The sequence below is a fragment of the Acinonyx jubatus genome, chromosome C2, assembly GCF_027475565.1.
Source record: "Acinonyx jubatus isolate Ajub_Pintada_27869175 chromosome C2, VMU_Ajub_asm_v1.0, whole genome shotgun sequence".
NCBI classification, from domain to species: domain Eukaryota; kingdom Metazoa; phylum Chordata; class Mammalia; order Carnivora; family Felidae; genus Acinonyx; species Acinonyx jubatus.
This window is the reverse complement of record NC_069384.1, coordinates 82,181,788-82,207,133: the sequence shown is the minus strand read 5'-3', so window position 1 is coordinate 82,207,133 and position 25,346 is coordinate 82,181,788. Positions and strand designations below refer to the sequence as shown.

Here is a 25,346-nt window from a genome sequence, read left to right as displayed (position 1 = left end):
GATAACAAATGACCTAATTTCTTTGAAGTCACTATTGCCAAATAGTGACTTGTAAGTGCATTCATTCACTTGTTCTACATTAGAGGTAAAGGAACATTTGTATGTAAAACGTCATAAACTTGAGTGTTTATTGGAAAGGTGCACAAACACCTCCTATGTTTTTGATTAGCAAGACTTTCTTGGATGTGCTTTAATTCTTGGGGCCTGTGTATGTAAGGAATAAATTGTGCCTATAAACCAAGGCAGCATTATTACTTCAACCGATTTTGTTTCTGCAGGCAGCCCCTGGGGGACAGGCATCACTAATGAAAATATCTGATAGCACACTGAAGTCTGTACCAGCCACTTCACAACTCTCAAAGCCTGGAACCACAATGCTGAGAGTGGCAGGAGGGGTTATCACAACTGCCACTTCCCCAGCTGTGACCCTCTCAGCAAATGGTCCTGCACAGCCGGTGAGAATTAGCATAACAGTAGAAAACCATAATGAAACATAAAAGTATTAAGGTATTTAGCAGGTATGCCAGTGGGCCATATTCTATTTAAAAAAAAAAAAAAAAAAATTGGAGTGGGGTGCGCCTGGGTGGCTCAGTTGGTTAAGCATCTGACTTCGGCTCAGGTCCGGATCTCATGGTTTGCGGGTTCCAGCCCCATGTCGGGCTCTGTGCTAACAGCTCAGAGCCTGCAGCCTGCTTCAGATTCTGTGTCTCCTCCTCTCTCTGCTCCTCCTCTGTCTCTCAATAATAAATAAATGTTAAAAAAAATTTTTTTTAAATTGGAGGGGCACCTGGGTGGCTCAGTCGATTAAGTGTCCAACTCTTGATTGTAGCTCAGGGCATGATCTCAGGGTTCATGAGATCAAGCCCCATGTTGGGCTCTGTGCTGACAGTGCCTGCTTGGGATTCTCTCTCCCTCCCTCTCTCTCTCCTCCTGCCCTCATCTCTCTCTCAAACTTTAAAAAAAATTAAAAATTAAAAAAATTAAAAATCAATAAAAAAATTGAAATATTCATATGCTATAAAATTTACCATTTTAAAGCATACGGTTCTGTGGTTTTTATTATATTCTCAAGGTTTTGCAACCATCACCACTTTCTATTTTAGAACATTTTTTTAACATTCCTAAAAGAAACTCCATACCCAGTAGCAGTCCCTCCTACCCCCAGTACTAGGCAACTACTCTTTGTGTCTGGCTTCTTTCTCTTAACAGTATTTTCAAGGTTCATCCAGGTTGTAGCATGTATGAGTATTTTTTTATACCTGAATAGTCGATATCCAGTTTTATGGCCATACCACATTTTGTTTATGCATTTATTTATTTTTTAATTGTTTATTTATTTTTGAGAGACAGAAAGAGAGTGTGAGCAGGGGAGGGGCCGTGAGAGAGGGAAACACAGAATCTGAAGCAGGCTCCAGGCTCCGAGCTGTCAGCACAGAGCCTGATGTGGGGCTCGAACTCACGAACTGTGAGATCATGACCTGAACTAAAGTCGGATGCTTAACTGACTGAGCCACCCAGGCGCCCCTTGTTTATGTATTTATTAGTTGAAGGACATTTGGGTGGTTTCTACCTTTTGCTTATAATCAGTAATGCTACTATGAGCATTTATGTTCAAGTTTTTGTGTAATGATAGGTTTTTGGTTTTTCTGGCTAATTGTAGGAAGGAATTGCTGGATCCTATCATAAACTATGTTTAACACTATGAGAAGCTGCCAGTTTTCTCAGGCAGCTACACCATTTTAGACTCCTACCAGCAATGTATGAGGGCTCCCGTTTTTCTACATCCTTGTTGACACTTGTTCTTTTCCTTTTTTTTGTTGTTATATCCATTCTAGTGGGTGTGAAATGGTAATCGTGGCTTTGAGTTGCATTTCTCTGATAGCTAATGACAGTGAGCATCTTTTAATGTACTTATTGTCCATTTGTGTATCTTCTTTGGAGAAATGTCTATTCAGATTCTTTGCCATTATTATTCTAGATACAAGTCTCTTACCAGATTTACAAAAATTTTCTACCACTCTGTGGTCCATCTTACCACTTCTTTGATGATACTCTGTGAACCACAAAACTTTTTAATTTTGATAAAGTCCAGTGTATTTCTTTATATTGCTTATGCTGTTGGTATCATAGCTAAGAAACTATTGCCAAATTCAAAATCATAAAATTTAAGCCAACATTTTCATCTAAGAGTTTTATAATTTTAGCTCATATATAGGTCTTTGATCCATTTTGAGTTAATCTTTATACGGTGTGAGGTAAGGGCCAAACTTCATTCTTTTGGATGTAGACAGTCAATTGGCCTACCAACATTTAAACTCTGTTTCCCTTTTGAATTGTCTTGGCACCCCAGGGACTTTTTTTGAAGCTGATTTTGCTTGCTTTTTAGGCCTCATCTCCTACAACTACTACCTCTCATGCCTGTTATCACTCTACTTTGCATGTAGTCCCATGAACATAACCATGTTCTTTCATGCCTCTCTTTCTACCTACTATCTTCTGCTAAGAAACATTCATTTCCCCCTTTTCCTGTCTTGAATCTTGAAGATCCCCCTAAAGTGCCATTTTTGTACACGAAGCTTTTCCCAATACTCTCCTCTCCCCAGGGATCCCTAGGCAGAAATAGTAATTTTCCTCTCTGTTTTTTTTAAAGCATACTTATTTATTCTGAGAGAGAGAGAGCATGGGCAAGGGAGGAGCAGAGAGAGAGGGAGAGAGAATCCCAAGCGGGTTCCATACTATCAGCGCAGAGCCCAATGCAGGACTCGCTCTCACGAACCATGAGATCATGCATGACTTGAGCCGAAATCAGAAGTTGGACTCCTAACCAACTGAGCCACCCAGCATCTCTTTTCCTCTCAGTTTTAATGGTGCCTTGTACCTAATGCCTACTGTACCATTCGTCAGTCAACCTGTTCTCCTTGAGGGTTTTTCTCTCTGGGCTTTAGGATTTAACACTGTGCCTGCCATGAAGTAGATGTTGGTTGAATGAATGTGACAGACATTATAGTGAGTTTTTAATAAAGCTCATTTTATTCCACTTTTATATTCTGAGATTATGTCCTCCTTTATTTGGTATTGAAATATCCTTTTATAAAGTGACGTAGTAGGTGGTGAGGTTTTTTTTGTTTCGTTTTTTGTTTTTTACTGTGATAACACAATGATGCCTCCTTGTTTTATAATTTTTTAACTTTTCCTGGTCTGTGAAATCTTTAAAAGTTTAGGAAACACTAAACTAGAGAGGCGCTCTTTTTAAATGCATGGTATTTAATAGGTATGTAATACAATAGCTAATAGATAACATGTTTTGAGTATGCTATCTGCCAGTTACTGTTCTGAGTAAGTTACATTGCTTTCTTCTTAATTTCTATTATTTTCCGCCCTGTTTGTGAGCAGTCAGAAGGAGCAGCTCCCAGTTCATCATCTGCTGTAGGCCCTGTAATAAAAACTTCTGGGCAGCAGCCAGTGTGTGTGAGCCAGGCCCCCGTGGGAACCTGCAAGCCTGCTGCTCCCTCTGTCATCAGTGCCACGTCCCTGGTGCCCACACCAAACACAATCTCTGGAAAAGCCACCGTATCAGGTCAGTTGTATCATAATATTTTTCCTCTCTCCCTTCTTTGCGCTAGAATATTTTGGTCTTAAGCAGTATTTTGTATAAGTTAAAAAAAATTAACCCAGCAACATTTTCCACATAGCTGCTTTTCAGATAATTTATTTTTCTTTAAAATCTACACAAATGGGGCGCCTGAGTGGCTCATTCGGTTAAGCATTGGACTCTTGATCTCAGCTCAGGTCTTGATCTTAGGGTCGTGAGTTCAACCCCACATTGGGCTCCACACTGGGCATGAAGCCTACTTAAAAAAAATAATAATAATAAAATAAAATCTACATGTGAATTTTTAAGTCTGAGCTGGTTTCATGGATTGAATAATAATTTTTAAGTGACATAATAAAACTTTAGCCATCTGGAACTCTGGAGTATTTTAGCTGCTCTCATAATGTAATTTTGTGGAGAACTGAGAGTTTACTCTCCTTAAAGTAACATTATCTTTTTTTTGTTTCATCATCAGTTTTGAATGGAACATGTTACAAAACATTATCCATACTCTTTGCTTTCATAAACAAAGTATATGAATTACCCTTGATGACTCCAAGTCATGATTTTTAACATTAGTTATTATACTGGGTAGTGTTAGAGTGATGTGTATGAGGCCTGGTAAGGTGTATATTTTTTGTGCCAGCACTAAATGGTCCCAGAAAAGTGTGTCTTTTACTTCTTTGGTTAACTTGCAGCATAAATCCTGGAGCCAGGTTGCCTTAGTTAAAATAACTTGCTTCATTTTCCTTGGCTGAAAATCAGGTTGATAATAATACCTACCTCATACAGTTGAGAGAATGAAATGAGTTAATATGTAAATGGTTAGAATGCTGTCTGACATGTAGTAGCTGTTATATAAATAATGGCTGCTATTAGCGTGTTTAATGTTGTGTAGTCCACATTCCTTTTAATTTTAAGATCTGAAAAGCTGTGAAAACCAAAGGTGTTTTTTTGTTTCTTTGTTTGCATAACTAATTTTAGTGTGAAATCTGACCTTCATTGACAGGCTATTTGTACAACTTAAAATGAAAATTTGTGTTTTGCCACAAAAATACTAAGGTGCTTGGATGACACTGTGTGGCCCCACATGCCAGGGGACTGATATAATATACAGCATTGCTTCTCAAACTTGAAAGATCAGTTTTTCTGCTTGTTTTTCTACAATCTAATACAGACAGATACTTCTGTAAAATACTGTAAGAACGTCAGCAGGGGTGCATGGGTGACATTAGTCAGTTAAGCGTCCAACTCTTGGTTTCAGCTCAGGTCATGATCTTGCAGTTTCGTGGGTTTGAGACCCACATTGGGCTCTGAGCTGGCAGAACAGAGCTTGCTTGGGATTCTCTCTCTTTCCTCCTCTGTCTGCCCCTCCCTCCACTTGCACTGTCTCTCTCTCTCTCTCTCAAATAAACTTTTTGAAAAAATTATTTTTAAAAATGTCAACAGCAATGTCACAATGTTACAAAAGTTTCCAAACACTCTTAGTTTTTGTATTGCCTTGTTGTAGATTGATAAAAGCTTATTGGGTTGCACTGACAGAAAAAACTGTTGCTGAGATATATGTTACACACACACACACACACACATTAATACATGCATGCACACACATAACCTTAGTACCCTTGGATAAAAGATTGTGGATGTTGTTGTTCTTATAGCTGTTATTACTACATTCCATGCACAACTCCAAACCAAGCCCCTGTGTCCTTTTGTTTTTTGGATAGTTCAAGACCAAAAGATTAAAGCTGGTAGAGTTTCCCATGACTTCCACCTACCTGCCAGTTACCATTGACGAAGTTCTAGTACAGGGAGTGCTGTTCTTTGCTCATAGAATGTTCGCAGGCACCATGTTAAGCCCGGAGTAGAAATTACAGAAATAGAGGGTTGCTATTATGAGAAATAAATGCCCTCCCATTTTCTAATTAAGTATTTTACATGAAATAAATGAAATCTTCCTGCTTTAAGTTCTTATATCCTGGGATGCTGCTGATGAAATTTGCTGTATATAATGTTTTCATAAAGTAATCAAACTATTTTCTGCTGCTCATTAATTTTTTGTGTGGGTGTTGACTCTCTTTATGTAACTGAGGTATAATTATTAATTTTTTAATTCAATTTTTTCTGTACATTATGGACTGTTATGAACAAGGTCATTATTATGAGTGGAGCAGAGTGAGCAAGGGAGTCAGAGTGATGGGGGCCAAGTCACATAGGGTCTGTGTAGGTCATTTTAAGAACTTTGACTTTCAGGGGAGTCTGGGTGGCTCAGTCAGTTGAGTGTCTGCACTTGATTTCAGCTCAGGTCATGATCCCAGGGTCATGGGATCGAGCCCTGTGTCGGGCTCCGGGCTAAGCATTGGAGCCTGTTTAAGGTTCTCAATCTCTCTGTCTCTCCATCCCTCTGCCCCTCTCCCTTACTAGTGCGCTCTCTCTCTCTCTCTCTCTAAAATTAAACATTAAAAAAAAACTTTTTTAAATAAAAAGATCTTAAGAACTTTGACTTTTACACCAAGGGAAGCCATCAGAGGGTTTTAAACTAAGGAGTAACATTATCTGCCTTACCTTTCAATAGAATCACTGGCTGCAGCATTTAGACTAAACTGTGGGACACAAGATAGAAGCAGAGAACAGACCAAAAAGTAGACACTAAGAAAGAAAATTCGGTGATGTGTCAGGGAGTCCTGGCAACATCAGACTAAAAGGAGTTCCAGAAAGAAAACAGGAAATAGTGGGAAGAAAATGATCCAAGAAATGAAACAGTTTATCTCAGAATTGAAAAGAACAAACTCCCAAGTTCAAAAGACCGTGTCCAACACAATGAATGAAAGGTGCTTCACACTGAGGCACAGTTTGTTCACAAAATCAGAACACCAGGGACAAGGTGAAAATCTTACAAGTTGTCAGAAGAAGAAGTAGAAAAACTCAAATTACATTATCATTGGGCTTCTCAGCAGTACTGGAAGTTGTGATACTGCTTTTCAGAATTCTAGGGGAAAATTATTTTCAGTTCAGAATTCTGTAGTCAGGCAGATTGTTATGGAGAGTGAGGGCAGAAATATTTTCTGACAGGCACAGTTCTAAATGTATTCCCTATGTGCCCTGTCTCAAGACATTACTAAAATACATGTTTTTTATCAGAGCGAAGAGGTGTAGACTGAGAAGAAGAAACAGGGTCCGATATAGAAGGAAAGTAAAGGGAAGTCCCAGGGTAATGGTGAAGAATGTTTGCAGTATGACAGCTGTGCAGCAGGCCTAGGAAACAGAGTGGAGCAGATCAGAGCTCTTCAGAAAAGATACCTCTTATAAAAATGGAACCATAAGAGAGATTTGACTGCAGGGAGAATTATGTAAAGGAGCAGCTTATGGCATTTTTGAGGGAAGTGGGAAGACTTAGTAAGATTTTGAAGGAGAGCTAAGCAACTGAAAAAGGAGGAAATGTTAACACCAGAGAACAAAATGGAATCGTTGTATGGTATTCTTTGAATCAGTAGAGAACCGTTCTTGGTGGACAGGGAAAGAGAAGGTTATAAGTGTCTTAAAATGCCCAGATCTACACTAATAATAAGTCAATGTGTAACATCAAAATGTTACATCAAAATTAGTCAAGGCCTATAGTATACATTTTCTTTTAAAAATACTGAGATATACAGGCACCTGGGTGGCTCAGTTGGTTGAGCGTCCGACTTTGGCTCAGGTCATGATCTCACAGCTTGTGAGTTCGAGTCCCGTGTCAGGCTCTGTGCTGGCAGCTCGGAGCCTGGAGCCTGCTTCAGATTCTGTGCCTCCCTCTCTCTCTGCCCCAACCCACTCACATTCTGTCTCTCTCAAAAATAAAAAACATTAAAAATAAATAAATGAATGAATGAATGAATGAATAAATAAATAAATAAATAAAATGCTGACATATATATTAAAAAACAGGGCCAAAATGGTTGAAAGTGGATACTGCTGGGGAACTACATGAGGATAGGAAGGTGGAGGAAAGGATGACTATATTTAATTAAAAGCCTTTTCAGCATTTTTTTACTTTTCAACTGATAAGCATGTAATATTTTGATAAAAATAAGAATTTGAAAAATATGAAAAATCAAGTCATTGTCCTTTTTTTAAATAGTTTATTTTTTTTAATAGTTTATTTTTTAATTTATATCCAAGTTAGCATATAGTGCAACAATGATTTCAGGAGTAGATTCCTTAATGCCTTTACCCATTTAGCCCATCCCCCCTTCCTCAACCCCTCCAGCAACCCTGTGTTCTCTATATTTAAGTCTCTTATGTTTTTTCCCCCTCCTTGTTTTTATATTATTTTTGCTTTCCTTCCCTTATGTTCATCTGTTCTGTATCTTAAAGTCCTCATATGAATGAAGTCATATGATATTTGCCTTTCTCTGACTAATTTTACTTAGCATAATATCCTCTAGTTCCATCCACATAGTTGCAAATAGTAAGATTTCATTTTTGACTGCCGAGTAATACTCCATATACCACATCTTTATCCATTCATCCATTGATGGTTTTGGGGGCTTTTTCCATACTTTGGGTATTGTTGATAGTGCTGCTGTAAACATTGGGGTGCATGTGCCCCTTTGAAACAGCATACCTGTATCCCTTTGGTAAATACCTAGTAGTGTAATTGCTCGGTCCTAAGGTAGTTCTATTTCTGATTTTTTTGAGGAACCTCCATACTGTTTTCCAGAGTGTCCGTACCAGTTTGCATTCCCACCAGCAGTGCAAAAGAGATCCTTTTTCTCCACATCCTCGCCAACATCTGTTGTTGCCTGAGTTGTTAATATTATCCATTCTGACAGGTGTGAGGTGGTATCTCATTGTGGTTTTGATTTGTATTTCCGTGATGATGAGTGATGTTGAACATTTTTTCATATGTTGGTTGGCCATCTGGATGTCTTCTTGGAGAAGTGTCTATTCATGTCTTTAGCCCATTTCTTCACTGGATTATTTGGTTTTTGGGTGTTGAGTTTGATAAGTTCTTTATAGATTTTGATACTAATCCTTTATCCGATGTCATTTGCAAATAATTTCTCCTATTCCGTCAGTTGCCTTTTAGTTTTGCTGATTGTTTCCTTCACTGTGCAGAAGAAACTTTTTATTTTGATGAGGTCCCAGTAGTTCATTTTTGTTGTTTCCCTTGCTTCCAGAGACGTGTTGAGTACGAAGTTGTTGCAGCCGAGGTCAAAGAGGTTTTTGCCTGCTTTCTCCTTGAGGATTTTGATGGCTTCCTGTCTTACATTTAGTCTTTCATCCATTTTTAGTTTATTTTTGTGTACGGTGTAAGAAAGTGGTCCAGGTTCGTTCTTCTGCATGTCACTGTCCAGTTTTCCCAGCACCACTTGCTGAAGAGACTGTCTTTATTCCATTGGATAGTCTTTTCCTGCTTTGTCAAAGATTAGTTGGCCATACGTTTGTGGGTCCATTTCTGGGTTGTCTGTTCTGTTCCACTGATCTAAGTGTCTGTTTTTGTACATCATTGTTGTTCCTTTTGAGGGTACATCTCGGTATGAACTTACTACCTAGGGGCACCTGGGTGGCTCAGTCAGTTAAATGTCCAGTTTGGGCTCAGGGCATGATCTCACAGTTGGTGGGATCGAGCCCTGAGTCAGGCTTTATGCTGACAGCATGGAGTCAGCTTGAGATTCCCTGTCTCCCTCTCTCTCTGTTCCTCCCCTCCTTGTGTGTGTGCTCTCCCTCCCTCTCTCTCTTAAAAATAAACATTAAAAAAAAAAAAACAAAAACAACTTACTATCTGATTTGACATTCATCTGTTCCAAAGAAAGATTTTTATAAGGCTTTGTTTCAGAAAGGTTTTAAGACTATTATTTTCCTTTTACACATACATACCCTCTGCTTTCCAGTGTCTTAAAGTATCTTTAGCCTCTAAGCTGTTTTTTTTCCTATTGCTGTTTTTAAGTGTGTGACAGCATGTTTGTGTTGTGTCTTTTGTGCTGTCTCACAGTAACTGCCTATTGTTTTTACCGGCCTCTGAATGCCTCCAGTAGTTGAATAGTGGAAATGGGAATATGGAAGTTTAGCCTAAAAGGAAAGTGGAAGAGGGTGACCCTTTCTAAAATGACAGGTGGAGGGGCACCTGGCTGGCTCAGTTGGTAGATTATGTGACTCTTGATCTTGGAGTTGTGAGTTTGAGCCCCACATTGGGGGTAGAGTTTACTTAATAATAGGTGGAGAATGTTTGATGTTTGAAAGATGAGAGCTGCACACAAGTAGGAAATTAGAAGGTATGGTGAGTACACAGATAGGAGTATTTGATCTATAAGGATGGTGTGAAGGGGATGCAGATAAACTGGGATGAGCTTGAAATGGACTCTGAATACTTTGAAACTAATTTTGGAAACATTCTCTGGGCAGCCAGGAGCCAGAGAAGGTTTTAAAGTAAGAAAATGACAGTTATCCAAATCAGAATACAGAATTTTATATTCAGTTTGTACCTGTCACAGCTATATACAAAACACAGAAATTGTCACAGAAAACAAACATGGAAAGAACTGTCTTAAAATGTTAATACTGTTCTCTCTGTGGTTGGGCTTTGGGGGATTTTTTTCTCTTTTTTTATTGTTTTATTTATTTTGAGAGAGAGAGAGAATCCCCAGCAGGCTATATACTGCCAGAGCCCAGTGCGGGGCTTGAACTCACAAACTGTGAGATCATGACGTGAGCCGAAATCAAGAGTTGGATGGCCAACCAACTGAGCCATGCAGGCGCCCCTACTTTTTCTCTTTTTTTAATTTTAATTTTTTAAATACTTTTTCACGTTTTCTCTTGTTGATTAGTGTTGCTTTTCCAAAAATTTCTGTTACTTCATGATTGCAGAGCAAAAATAAATCATCACTGTCACGGCATTGTTTTCATTGTGAAATCTGTCACATCCATTGCTTCCAGCTCTCCGTTTACTGAAGGGGTAGATGTCCTAAGAACTTCCTCCTGTGAGGAAAGGTGAATGCTGAAGAAGGCAGGACTTTCAGAAAGCATCTGATCTTCAGCTTGGCCTTATCTTCCAAATTATTTTAGGATTGCTAAAGATTCACTCCAGCCAATCCAATCCCCAGCAGGCTGTCCTGACGATCCCCAGCCAGCTCAAGCCACTCAGTGTAAATACGTCTGGAGGTGTACAGACTATACTGATGCCTGTGAATAAAGGTGAGTCCTTCACCCACGGTTGCGGCTGCCACCAGGATTGTTGGCAGGGGCGTCTGGGGGGTGGCTCCCAGGCTCCCCTCCCCATATGGTCTTCCCTTTAGCCATCAGAGTTGTCCTTGGCATTTTGAACTCTGGGACACCGTAAACCCCAGATGACCCATTGGCTTCTAAGTAACTCCCCATTTCTAAAGTTGAGTAGCAGGGGAACATTTTAAGTGTTCAGGAGAGTTCCAAGCTAATTGGATTTTTATTTTCTTAGTGACAAGCCCCCATTTCCACAGTGGAAGATAAAAGCTCAGTTACCCTGGTGCTAATAGTAAACAGCCTACCCTACCTTGTCACATCACTGTATTAATAAGGACCTTTTTAATGTACTGAAATTGTTCTTGTGCCTTTAGTCTAAAATGGGGCCATCACCTGGGAGTTAGATCATCATTAGAATGATTTCTGTATTTCTTACATCCTCTCCCTTTTTTTCCCTGTTAGTGGTTCAGTCATTTTCTACCAACAAATCACCTGCCATTCTGCCTGTAGCTGCCCCAAACCCAGTTGTCCCCAGCTCTGCTCCAGCAGCTGTTACAAAAGGTAGGTGTTTCTCACGGTATCTTTGCCCAGAAGTTTCGTGCAAGGCGTTACTATAATCTGGGTCCCTTCAAGTTTCAGCATCTGTGAATCAGTCCCTTCAGAAATACTTAGAGTGTTTTTAGAGTAGACCTGACATTGAGGGAAATGCAGAGATGTTTAAAGCAGCATTTCTGTCCTCCAAGAACTTACAATCAGGTTGAACTGAGTTGTAAACAGCAGGCAGTGATCGATAACTCCAGGATAAGTGAGCTGGAAAATGTGAATGTGAAGTGTTTTGGTCTAGGATGTCTGGTCAGGGTTGGTGGGGTGTGGAGTGGGTGTGGAGGTGTAGGACTTTGTGCGGGGCAAGGATTATAACCTAGACTTAAGAAGGGTGAAGCATGTTAAGCTGTGGAGGGGGAAGGGGTGTGCCACATTGAGGGAGCAGTAGGGTTTGTTTGGGGGAAGTAAACCAATTAGGGGATTCACCTAGGGTGTATCGTTGTAAAGGAGCTTTAGGTGGGGCCAAACTTTGGCAGGCTGGCAAGGGGGACATTTCTGACTACTAAGTAGATTGAGATAGTGCAATGGGTTAGAGCAACACATTTTGATATCTGTAACATCTGTAATAATGATAGCTACCATGTGTTAAGAGCCTGAAGGATACCAGGAACCTTGCTGGCTACTTTATATATATCACTAATTATCACAGTCCTTCAGGATAGCTATTATGCCCGTATTACAGATGAGGAAAGTGAAGTTTGGAGATAGTAAGTATCTACTTCCCAAATCTTGAAAGTTAAAAAGCAGTGTAGTCAGAATTTGAAGTAGGTCTGCTTTTCAGGCATGCTGGATCTTTCACAGTAGTCTTGAAGAAAGGTGAATTTGTTACTTACAGCATGACCAACTAAAACATGGATTTGCTGATTATAGTCCCTGACTGTTTTTAAAAAAGGTTTTTTTTAACATTATTTATTTTTGAGAGACAGAGCATGAGTGGGGGAGGGGCAGAGAGGAGGAGACACAGAATCTGAAGCAGGATCCAGGCTCTGAGCTGTCAGCACAGAGCCTGATGCGGGGCTCGAACCCACAAACTGTGAGATCATGACCTGAGCCGATGTCGGATGCTCAGCCGACTGAGCCACCCAGACGCCCCTCCCCTGCCTGTTTTTTAAATAAAAGTAATTGGCACCCAACCATTCCCATTTATTTACATATTATCGGTGGATGCTCTGCCACCTCAGAGTTAATCAGTTGCACCCGGGGTCATATGACCCACAGAGCCTAAAATATTTACTGGTTAGTCCTTTATAGGAAAAGTTTGCCAACCTCTGATCAAAAGATTGCTAATAAAAGAATTGGATTAGTCTGGACCAGTAGTTCTCCTCAATAGTAGTTATATTTCATAGGCCTTCCTCATGCAGATTCTGATTCAGTTAAATTTTTTTTTAGGTTTATTTATTTTGAGAGAGAGACAGTGCAAGTGGGGGAAGGGCAGAGAGAGAGGGAGAGAGAGAATCCCAAGCAGGCTCCATGCTGTCTGCCCAGAGTGCGACATGGGGCTCACAGTCAGGAAACTGTGAGATCATGACCTGAGGTGAAACCAAGAGTCAGATGCTCAAGCGAATGAGCCACCCAGGCACCCCTGACTCAGTTAATTTTGGACTGGGGTCAGGGCATCTGTTTTTATTTTAATTATAAAGTTTTGTACATTGAAATGCAAAGATAATTAGCATACCATTTGATGAGTTTTATTATAAACCCATGTAACCCATTTTCCGTTCAAGATACAGAAATTTTCATCACCTGTGCTCCTTCCAGTCAGTTTCCAACCCCTATAGGCAGCCACTGTTCTGATTTCCCTTAGAATAGACTAGAATAGAATAGTGTGTCTGCTTTTTTTTTTTTAACTTTATATGAATGGGAGCACATGCATTCTTCCACGTCTGGTTTTATTTACTCACCATAATATTTTTCAGATTCATATTTATTATACCTGAATAGTATTCCACACTGTAGGAATACATCATAATTTGTTTATTCTTTCTCCTATTGGTGGACATTAGGGTTGTTAACAGTTATTATGTATAAGTTTTTAAGAGCATATGTTTTCATTTCTCTAGTAGAATAGTTGTGTCAACCTAAAAATGCTAACAGTATAATTCTATAGTTGTTTGAGGGCCAGATTAATATAAGTGTACTTGCACCTGTAGAACTAGAACTTTTTCTGAAGACTTCCTTCTTTGTCTTTTTTTTTTTTTTAGTTTTTTATTCTTGAGAGAGACAGAGTGTGAATGGGGGAGGGGCAGAGAGAGAGGAAGACCAGAATCTGAAGCAGGCTCCAGGCTCTGAGCTGTCAGCACAGAGCCTGACGCGGTGCTTGAACTCACGAACCATGAGATCATGACCTGAGTGGAGGTCAGACGCTTAACCAACTGAGCCACCCAGGCACCCCCTTTCTGTTTCTTGAAGTCTTGAAATCACTAGGGAGTGGAGGAATATATACTGCCAACAATGAAATTAGCAAGGTCATTTGATACAAGTCAATACATAAAAATTTAATTTTTATGTAGAAATTAAGTGCTAGCAACCTACTAAACAGTTCTGAGAGAAATTAACAAGACCTAAATAAATGGAAGGAGGATATTCCATTATAAACATAATAAGTTATAAATACAGTTGACCCTTGAACAACACAGGTTTGAACAGTGCAGGCCCCCTTATACACAGATTTTTTTTGCAATACAGTACTGTAAATATTTTCTCTTCCTTATGATTTTCTTAATTTTTTTTGTCTCTAGCTTACTTCATTATGGGAACACAGTATATAATATATATAACATGCAAATATGTATTAATCAATTGTGTTTTTGGTAAGGCTTCCAGTTAGTAGTACGTTGTTAATAGTTAAGTTTTTGGGGAGCCAAAAGTTAAACACATGGAGTTTTGACTGGGGGGGGGGGGGGTTGGCTCTCCAGTCCTGCAAGTTGTTCAGGCCTCAACTAATTGCTTACAAATATGATAAATTATGTTAACTTACTAAAAACATGATGTGTTATCCTTTTCCCCCCCCCCACAAAAATGGACAGGCTAAATCTAAAATATACATGGGAATGCAAAGGCCTAGAGTAGCTGAGGCAGTTTTGAAGAACAAAAAACTAGGGAACTTGGACCGTCAGATATATATACACTTTAAAGCTACAGCGAGGGGTGCCTGGGTGGCTTAGTCGGTTGAGCGTCCGACTTCAGCTCAGGTCATGATCTCACAGCTCGTGAGTTCGAGCCCCGCGTCGGGCCCTGTGCTGACAGCCTGGGACCTGCTTCAGATTCTGTGTCTCCCTCTCTCTCTGCCCCTAACCCACTCGCATTCTGTCTCTGTCTCTCTCAAAAATAAAAATAAACATTAAAAAAAAATTAAAAAAAAAAAAAGCTACAGAGATAGGGGCACCTGGGTGGCTCAGTTGGCTAAGCATCCGACTTCGGCTCAGGTCATGATCTCACAGTTTGTGAGTTTGAGCCCCGCATCGGGCTCTGTGCTGACAGCTCAGAGGCTGGAGCCTGCTTCAAATTCTATGTCTCCCTCTCTCTGCTCCTCCCCTGCTCATGCTCGGTCTCTCTCCCTCAAAATAAATAAAAACATTAAAAAAAAAAAACTTAAAGCTGCAGAGATAGTGTTGAATTGGTTCAAGAATAAACAGAATAATGGAATGGAAAAGAGAACCCAAAAATAGACTTCCACGTATATGGTCACCTGATTATGACATTCAGTAGGGAAAGGATGTTCATTACCATATGTAATGCTGGGTTAATTAGATATATCCATTTGGGAAAACACTGAATCTTACACCATAAACAAAAATTAATTTGAGTTGGATATAGAGCTAAATGTGAAAGGTAAGACAATAAAGCATCTAGAAGAGGATATCTTCATGACCTTGGGCAAAGGTGCTTTGTAAACAGAACAGGTAAGAAAACTAGCCATAAAAGAAAAGGTCCATAACACTGGGAACCTCACTTCATTAGAGGTACAAAATTAAGAGTGAAAGTCAAGCCACATACTCAAGATAGTGGTGATTGATACATCTAACAAAGGAGTTCTAGCTAGAGTATACATACGCAGACCATCGAAAAATCAATATGAAAAATATGGACACTAACTTTTCTTTAAAGAACGGTGAACAGACACTGCACTGAAGAGGATATCCAGATAGGTCATAAAGATATGCAAAGTTGTTCAATGTCATTAGTCATCAAGGAAATACAAATGAAAGCCATAGTGAAATGCTGTTACATCACCAAATAAAACACTGGCCATTCAAGTTTTGGCAAAGATGTGATGCAGCTGGAAATCACATGCCCTGCTGGTGGGACTAGAAATTGATATAATCACTTTGGAAAGCAGTTTGACATTTTCTGATCTGCCAAACTGCAGGTTAGATTCTAATAAATCTTACATTTATTAGATTAGGTTAGATTTCTAATTAGATTAGATTTCTAATAAATCTTATTAGATTCTAACTAATAAATCTCCTACATCTGCCTTCCATTCCAGCAAATACACTTCTAGGAAGTGCACACGTATGTCCATCCACCAAAAGACATATACAGGAACGTCCATTGCATTGTTGTATTTAATAGCTAAAAAGATGCTGATGCAAAGGATTATGTGCAGTAAGATTCCAGTTATGTGAAATTCAAAGTGGACAAAGGTGATTATCTTTGGCAGGGAGGAACTACCAAAAGCATAGGGAGCCTAGTTGAGGACTAGAAATAACTCTGTATCTTGATTGGAGTGGTGTACATGGGTGTAGACATAGGTAATTGAACCATACCCTTAATATTTGTACATCTTTTGCAAGCTATGTATCAATGAAAAGGAAGAGAGATGTATAGAGATGTATTAGTAGATCTCATTTGTAGACTCTTGTTACATAGGAAAGTACTGAAGGATGTTAAGTATGGAAATGACACTAAAAAGGTCACTTAGGAAAATTTTCTGGTCCGTATATGCAAGGTGAATTGAAAGGGAAGGATTGAAGGCAAGGAAGCTGATGCAGAAGCAGAAACTGTGTGGTCATGGTTTTTTGACCAAAAAGACGCAGAAATACAGGGAGACACATGCACCTGAGACCTTGCTATCTTCTGTCAGATTTAGTAAGATTAAAGCCTAATGTGATTGGCTTGGTTATTTCCAAGCACAGCAGATCTGAATTTTGCTTATGCCTTGTGTCTCAGAACACTAATGCTGAAAGTTGATAAACTTAGCTGGAGAGATGATATCCAATAGGATATTAGAACATGCCAGCATTGTATTTTAATGTGTGTGTGTGTGTGCGCGCGCGCATGTGCGTGTGCGCACGGGCACGCACGCAAGGGGGGGGGGGATCTCACATAGTGGTGTGGTTGGCCCTTTAAGAAATATATAAAAAGCCATTTTATTGCCTGCCTTGTCATGAGCCTAGAGTTGCTCCCCCTGAGACCCAGGGTAACAGTTCTTCCCTTGTCTGCTGATCCTGTGATGATGGGTGCCATCTCAGTCCCCTGGCTGTGTCTCTGCAGCAGCTGCTGTGGCAGTTTCCTCCCTGAGTTTCAGTGGAAGAGCTTTTGTTTCTGCCTGCACATGTCCTTCCATCATTGAAGGCTTACAGCTCTCTTTTGTTGCTCTTCCCTTGTAGTAAAGACTGAACCAGAAACGCCTGGGCCAGGCTGCCTCTCTCAGGAGGGTCAGACACCAGTGAAAACAGAAGAAAGTTCTGAACTGGGAAACTATGTCATTAAGTAATTATTTCAGTCCTTTCTAAGGGAGTTGTGATTTTGGTGTTTTTATGATACTTCTTAAAACCCGTTCCTGTGACAGCTATGTGCAGAGTTGTGTATGTATAGAAGTAAGCCCCTTGATGGGTGGGACCTTCTGTCCATGTGCAGTTGAACAAGTGTTACCGCTTGATGCGCAGCTCAGGAGTCTTCAGTTAACACACTGATGTCACCTAGGGGCGGGAGGCACTGGATTTGTTGCCTTGGAAGCCTCAGGTGGTACAGATCTCCCTCCAGTGGAGCTTGACAACATGTACTTTCTTTGCTGAATCCTTGGGTATGAAATTTCTGTGGGGTAATTACTCAGGTGTGTATACATTTTATATCTGAGTATCCATATACCTGCCTAACTTAAACAGCTGCCTTTTCATGGGCCATACACAGTCATTGCTTTTTCTAAAAACATTTCATGAGATTTTCTAATTTCCAAATTGGGAACCCACCTCTGCCCATGTATTTTGAAGCATGTCAAATTACTGGGGACAATAGGAACTTAGCCACTTTCACATGATAGGTGACAGCAAGAGCTGTAATAACCCTAAGAATAGGCATTTGAATATAGAAAATTTTCTGCTCTAGTAGCATTGAATTGAAAAAGGTATGTGATTATTTAATTTTAAAACATAAAATTAAACATATTTGTGTAATTTGCCATTCCTGGGGTCTCATCTGGTTTATGTTTAAAAGGCTATCCATGAAAGGAAAGACCTGCCTAGTACAATTGGTTATGTTTTAATTCCCTTGGAAAGAGGATATGTACATAAATTCGTGTGTGCATGTGTATGTGTGTATGTGTGTATATATATGTGGCTAGAAACCACTGTGTGTGTTTACTACCTTAATTTTTTTTTTTTTTATTCTCAGGATAGACCATTTAGAGACTATCCAGCAACTCTTAACAGCAGTGGTAAAGAAGATTCCCTTAATCACTGCAAAAAGTAAGATAATTATACTGAATATATGGATGCATTTTTAAAGCTGTGAACTACTTGGTTTATTGAATCAACTTAAATCATATTGTAGTGTAAATTAATACTGATGTAGTAGTTATCTTAGGAGGTTTTAGTTACAACTATAGTTCATTTGCAGGATTTTAGAATTCATAATATCTTGGTCAACCAGTTGGCCTTTTACTATTAACACTATGATCTATGGAAGGAATTTTTTACATTTGTTGTATGTAAATCTTAGTAAATCTGTTGTATAAAACTGCATTAGTTTTTAATGCTTATTAAGGCAGATTAGTCTTTGCCTGCAATGTGCCAGACTCTGTGCAGGCCCAGTACATTTACTGTCTCTTGTGGCATAGGTGGTATTATCTCCATTTTACAGATGAGAAAACCAAGGCTAAGTAACTTACTCAAAGATCACTAGCGATGGGTAGTGAGGGAGGATACTAACCTAGGTCTGACTCTAAAGCCATTAATCTTTTATCCCTCACTATCCCTCACTTTGTACAAATGCACAATTGTCAAGACTCCCAACAGTGAAGTCTGTTCTGTCACTACCCATCGTCAACAAGACTGAAAAATTTGCCTCTCAGTTCTTTGGACAGAATCAGCTGCCTTTAGGGGGCAGATAGCCTGTTGATACTCAGGCGTATGCTCTTGGGCAAGATGAGTACGAACATTTAAACTTCTTTTTTTTTTTTTTTTTTTTTAAGTTTATTTATTTATTTTTGAGAGTGAGAGGGAGGGAGGGGCAGAGAGAGAGGGATAGTCCCAAGCAAGCTATGTGCCATCAGCACAGAGCCCGATGCGGGGCTTGAACTCATGAACTGTGAGATCATGACCTGAGCCGAAATCAAGAGCTGACGTTCAACCAGCTGAGCCACCCAGGCACCTTGCAAACATTTATAGGGAAGGGATGAAATAGATTATCATGTTACATTCATGGGAATATGAAAATGACAGGCCAAGTACAGCCTGCCCTGCTTATTTTTTTCTAACAGCAAAGAAATTACCTCTTTTTTTCTTGGTTGAAGTCAGGGGGGTCATTCTCAGGTAGTTCAAAGGAAACTTTCAGGGACATTTTCCTAGCCTGGCAGAAAAAAATCAGAAATCTGTTTTTTATTTTTACTTAAAAAAATTTTTTTTAATGTTTGTTTTTGAGAGAGACTGCACACGAGCGGAGGGGCAGAGAGCGAGGGAGACACAGAATCTGAAACAGGCTCCAGGCTCTGAGCTGTCAGCACAGAGCCCGACGTGGAGCTCAAACCCACAGACTGTGAGATCATGACCTGAGTTGAAGTTGGATGCTTAACCGACTGAGCCACCCCAGTGCCCCAAAAATGTTTTTTAAAAACTTAGATACAAATATAGAATACTAGAACTGGAAGGCAGGTTAGAGACTATCTGTCCCAATGGTCTCATTTTACAGATCAGAGAACTGAAGCCAGAGGGGTGCTATAGGATGCCTGACACCACTCAGTGAGTTCATGGCAAGGCCAGGGCTAGACCTCAGACCTCATGTTCCTAGTGGAGTGCCATCTCCACTGATTTTAATAGGTAGTCGACTGCCATGAAGGTTGCTCTGCCAAAGAAGCCGATTTCCCAGAGACTGATGTTGTTTTGTATATCCATTTTGCCCAGTAAGGAATGTATATCCAATAAATAGGTCTAAAGAAACTTTGGGACATATCCCTCACAGATAAGGTTTGATTTAAATCATAGCAACTTTATTCATAGAGTTTGCTGGATATGTGCATTCTAGGTGAAGATGCCAGCTGTTTTTCTGCGAAGTCTGTAGAGCAGTATTATGGCTGGAACATTGGAAAAAGGAGAGCTGCTGAGGTAATCCTTTGTCTGCCTGTTTGTTACACAGGCTGCCACTGAGTCTGGGAAGAAAATAACCAGAACACATGTGCATTCAGGCTGCTTCCATAAACCTTGTCTTCTGGAACAGTGACAGAATTTGCAACATATTTTATTAAATATTTAGCGGTAGAATTTTTTTCCTCCATTGAAAATCTCATTTTTTAAACACTTGGAGCTAGCCTTTGAAAGGTCTACTTGTTTATCCTGCATTGGTAAAAATTTCTAAAAATCTTATATGAAATTCAGTATATTAAAATGAAACCAGGTATTTGTTGAGTACTTCCAATGCAGCAGCTCCTATGCCAGATGATGGGGTTACAGGAGAAATTGGCACGTGTGAAGGCATGCTCTGAGGAAGTTGGTGTGATGGGTTTGGGGAAGACTGGGGGAAAAGGGCAGTAGGAGACCATGGGTTGAGACCAGGTGAAAAGCCTAGGAGTTTCATTGTTATTTCATAAACATTTGATATACATTCCTTGACTTCTTTTAAAAAAATTTTTTTTAATGTTTATTCATTTTTGAGAGAGATAAGAGACCGAACATGGCGGGGGGGGGGGGGGGCAAAGACAGAGGGAGACACAGAATCGAAAGCAGTCTCCAGGGTCCGATCTGTCAGCACAGAGCCCGATGTGGGGTTCAAACCCACGAGCTGTGAGATCATGACCTGAGCCGAAGTCTTAACTGGCTGAGCCACCCAGGCGCCCCTCCTTTACTTCCTTTAAAAACTTTTAGGGGTGCCTGGGTGGCTCAGTCAGTTGAGTGTCCAGCTTTGGCTCAGGTCATGATCTCACTTGTGGGTTTGAGCCCCGAATCGGGCTCTGTGCTGACAGCCCATAGCCTGGAGCCTGCTTCGGATTCTGTGTCTCCCTCTCTCTCTGCCCCTCCCCTGCTCACGCTCTGTCTCTCAAAATAAATAAACATTTAAAGAAAAAAATTTTTTTAACTTTTAAAAAGCTCAATCAGGTTTAAAAAAAATAATTCTGACAAGTTAGCATGGTAATTTACAGTTGGATGATTTATTTTAACACACTGCTAAGTTGAAATTAATTATGGTTCAAAAAAATATTTTTTTAAGTGGCAAAGAGCAATGACAATGCGAAAAGTCTTACAAGAAATACTGGAGAAGAATCCAAGATTTCACCACCTGACTCCCCTTAAAACCAAGCACATTGCTCACTGGTGTCGCTGCCATGGCTACACCCCACCTGATCCTGAGACACTGAGGAGTGACGGGGACTCTATTGAGGATGTGCTGACCCAAATCGACAGTGAGCCAGGTACACCTTCGGTGGGGCTCACTGGGCACCATCAGTAGCCCGAGAGGTGTTTCCGTGGAACACGCTCTCATCCCTTCAGCCTCCACGGTTCTTGGACCACTTCAACCCCAGAGGACTTGAAGAGCCACCTTAAAGAACATGAGCATTTGCTCACCTGTAGCTGTGTGTCCTGTCCTCCCCTGCCACAGCCAGGAATGTTCCAGCCTGTGACATACAGCAGGCACACAGTTAGATCATTTCTTCTTTGAAGACTTTCCTAACCCACCTCCTTTCCTCCAGGTAGAACTGACTTCTCCTTCCTTTGTAACCTTGCAACCACTCGTAGACAAGTCTACCCAATCTCCTTGAAGATGGAGTTGCTGCCTTATCCATTACTTTATTTCCAGACCTAGCTAGGAAGTGCAGCACCCAGCATTGGAGGCTCAGCTGGAAACAACTAATAATGTTGCAGACAGGATGAATTGTTTTATGGTAAAGAAACCAAGAGTTGTGCTGTATGGGGTGGGAGCAGGGCATAAAAGATATTTTGAGTTTCACCTTAATAAGAAAGGTTGTTTTCTCCTCCCAGCCCTACACTACTTATGTAGAAAAGCAGAAGCGCCACCTCCCAGTCTGAGGGAGCCTGGGGTCCAGGGACAGTGGGGGAGACCTTTGACACCCAAGTTCAGTGTTCTCCCTGAAGCTTTCCAGAGAGCCCTCATGCAGGACAACCTCTCCTTCCTCTGAAATCCAGCAGCATTTAGTATCAAACCTTCACAGTTTGTCAGAAAGAAATATCTAAGTTCTTTGGAGGACAGAAACCATACTGATTATCTCCATACCTCATTGGTGGCATACATGAAGCACCATACTTTACATATACAATACTTTCTGTTAATATGGCTGATTAATTTGTAAGTACCCAGTCAGTGAAGCAGAATAAGCCAGGAGCTGGTGCCCTGCCACCACCCTGCTAGGCACCCCTAAGCCTGTCTTGTGCCTGGTCTGGACCTCACTTCCTTATCCTGAAGTGAAAGGCATGCATTGTAAGATTCCCAGGTCCTCCTCTTCTGGCTTTCAAGTTCTAAGACTCTTTGTTAGACTTTGTGTAAATCGACTTATTAAAAATGAAAATGTTAACAGTACTTAACCTCTGAGCAGTGAGAGGTGCTCATGTGGGTGATTTTTATTTTCTTCACTGTGCACTTTTAAGTTTTCCAGATTTAAAATATGAAAATCAGTTACTCATTAGCATTTGGGACTTGAGGGGATGGCCTAAGTCAGAATTGTGTAGTGTCTGCTTTGTCTTAGATTGCAGTCACATCACATATACATTAACACAAGATGCCGGTCTCTGTGCTTGTCTGTCTCATGAATCACTAGTTCTCACAGTTACAGATCCATAGAATTCTAGAACTGGAGAGAAGGTCAGCTCCCCTGATACTTATCCCTTCTTCTCCGGGTCTCAGACTGTTGGTCTTACAGAGATGGAAAGTCCTTTTCTTTTGCCACCACAACTGCCCTAAGACTAAGTACCTCTCATTTAGAGTGCCCGTCATCATTCTCCTCTGCGGACAGCCTCTGCCGGAAACTGGAGGACCTACAGCAGTTCCAGAAAAGAGAGCCAGAGAATGAAGAGGAGGTGGATATCCTCAGCCTCCCAGAGCCATTAAAGATCAACGTCAAAAAAGAACAGGAAGAGAAGCAGGAAGAAATGAAGTTGTACTTGCCACCCACACTGGGGTCTGAATTTATTGGTGACATCACACAGAAGGTAGGGGCTGTGGCCTGTTGTGTTTTTTGGTCACAAACCAGGTGCTTCATGCTCAGACCCTCAGCTTTATAAACCGACAACCAGACTTTCCTGTCTGAAATGTGTGAGTCACTTCTGCCTGACGGACTTGGGTTATGCTCTCTGGGTGTCCCCTTTGCTACGTCAGGGCAGGAAAACTAATTACATGTGGAAAGGTTGCTTGCTGGCCGTGGAACTAAAGCAGAGGCAGCTAGGTGTAGACACTTTCTACTTTCATCTTTGCTCTCATTCGCCTCGGTATAGAAGCCCTCTCCCTCCTGAGGCACGCGGTAATATTGCCAAGTGGTACTTGAGAGGGTCAGCTCGCCCTAACATCTTATAGCCCCCACGTGCCCTGCCTGTGGTGTGGGTGTGGCACACACACTACCCTGCGGTACTGGAGAGAGTTCTCTCTCCTGCTCTGGTGGAACTCAGCTGCTCTTCAGCATCTGTCACCTGTACTTGGGACCCAGAGGGGAAGAGTCTTCCTTTACAGGAGAAAATGCCAGATGGGACAAGACTCAGTTTCCAGGTATATGTTCATCACCTTTCGCAAACAGGGCCTGAAGTCTGATTCCAGGCTTTCCAGTGTCTTAATCCTACTATCAGAATTCGTGGCAATTCTGACCATGATCTTCATGAAGGAGATTTGGGGGTAAAAGCAGGATTATAACAGTATTTTTTAACAACCACTCAGAAACAAAGAGAAATAGGATAGCGTATTCTTCCAGTTGTTACATTTTGTGTTACTTCCCCTGAGTTTTGTCCAGATTGCTTGAGAGTTATTCTTTCAACTGGACATCCCTTTGGGTATCCAAGAAGTGTGCTTGTTTGGAGAGAGGTTGTTTGTAGGGTAGAAGGAGGAACAAATGGCTTTCTTCTCCTTTTCCAGATTGGGATCACCCTGCAGCCCGTGGCACTTCACAAGAACGTGTATGCGTCTGTGGTAGAGGACATGATTTTAAAGGTGGGTGCCTGCTGGCAGCAGAGGGCCCATGAGCTGCCTCCAGGGGCTGAAGCACTGAGGTGCCAGCCAGGCAGGATAGTCTGGGTCCCACGCTGTTTTGAATAAGGGACAGAGGCAGAAATGGAACATTGGAGATGTGTTATTTCATCTTATTCAGGCTTAACATTTCCTCTTCTTTTCCTCCTTCTGATTTTTAAATGAACTAAATCCTGGGTCTTCTGAGTGTTAAAGCATCTCCAAGAGTTTTTGCGCTGGTGTCACTCTGATACTTCTTAGTGCCTTTTGAGGCGTTCTGAGGTGAGCATGCTCTCAAAGCAAAGCCTTGGGTTTTCTCCACATGTCACAGCAACAGAGAAATAACCACAGCCGTGCCCTCCCTGGGCAAGAGGATGACAAAATTGCTTCCTTACCTGGCCCGAAGCAGCTCCTTTCCTGATGGACCCCTCTCGCAGCAGATATCACTCACAAATAACCCTCACCTGTTTTTTCCTTAAAAAACAGTGTCTGATTAATGAACGTTATCCCCATTCAAAATTTCTCAGAATCATGGGCTCTATTTTTGTGAGCTAATATTCGTGGTCTGTTACTTGAACGTTGAGTTTTTTCTTAAGGACTTTTGATCCTGAGATACAGTTGTTTTCCAAGTTTTGTGTATGGGACGGGGTCAGATGTGTCCCTTCTTACCAGCAGGCAGGTGGCCGTTTCTGAGAGTAATCACGTCTTCTGTCATAGGCCACAGAGCAGCTGGTGAACGACATCCTGAGACAGGCTTTGGCAGTTGGATACCAGACAGCATCTCACAACAGGTACGCCTACCTCTTTAGTCCGTGGTACTAGGTTTACAGATCTTTCCTGACAGTTGAGTTGCCCATCCAAAGGTTTTATACTTACTGAAATCAATCCAGTTGGAGATGGAGGTGGCCGTGCTTGGGACATTCTCAGAGGCAGACAGGCTCAGGGGTCTGCTTGGTCATTTTGAGAGACTCTCTCGTTGTGAAAGCTCACTGTTTCCCCCAGGTCTGTATCTTTCCAGTCACTACTTCAGACACACTGTTCCAACACTACAGGGTTGAACAAATACCAACTCTTTGCAATTAAAGATAATAATACTGTCTGTTATGTGTCAGATGTTGGAGTCACACATTGCATATGTTACCTGATTTATTTTCCATTGGAGAACTGTAACCCTGTTTTTAGAAGTCAGGAATCTGGGCTTTGAAAGTTAGTGTTCCCTGCCTTTCCCTGCACATGTGTGATAGAGAACCTACATTCACCTCAGACCTCACTGGCTCTAAAGCCCACAGGCTCACCACTGCTTTGCTGCCTCCCTAATTATCACTGATCAGGACACGGAGTTTTGCCTTTTCCTAGG

General features: G+C 41.0%; 1 protein-coding gene across 5 annotated transcripts in view; it reads left to right on the top strand.

Annotated features, from left to right (window-relative positions):
• The window catches only part of YEATS2 (YEATS domain containing 2), a 103,447-nt gene that overhangs the window by 75,490 nt on the left and 2,611 nt on the right, over positions 1 to 25,346 (top strand). For 3 of the 5 annotated variants that reach the window (XM_053221152.1, XM_053221154.1, XM_053221153.1), the window contains 11 exons: positions 279 to 455; positions 3,394 to 3,577; positions 10,637 to 10,765; positions 11,252 to 11,350; positions 17,005 to 17,107; positions 18,008 to 18,081; positions 19,856 to 19,935; positions 21,035 to 21,236; positions 22,763 to 22,989; positions 23,900 to 23,974; positions 24,707 to 24,780. In XM_053221152.1, the coding sequence (XP_053077127.1) occupies positions 279 to 455; positions 3,394 to 3,577; positions 10,637 to 10,765; positions 11,252 to 11,350; positions 17,005 to 17,107; positions 18,008 to 18,081; positions 19,856 to 19,935; positions 21,035 to 21,236; positions 22,763 to 22,989; positions 23,900 to 23,974; positions 24,707 to 24,780 (1,424 nt within the window). The other 2 variants (XM_053221155.1, XM_053221156.1) reach the window with 2 other exon arrangements.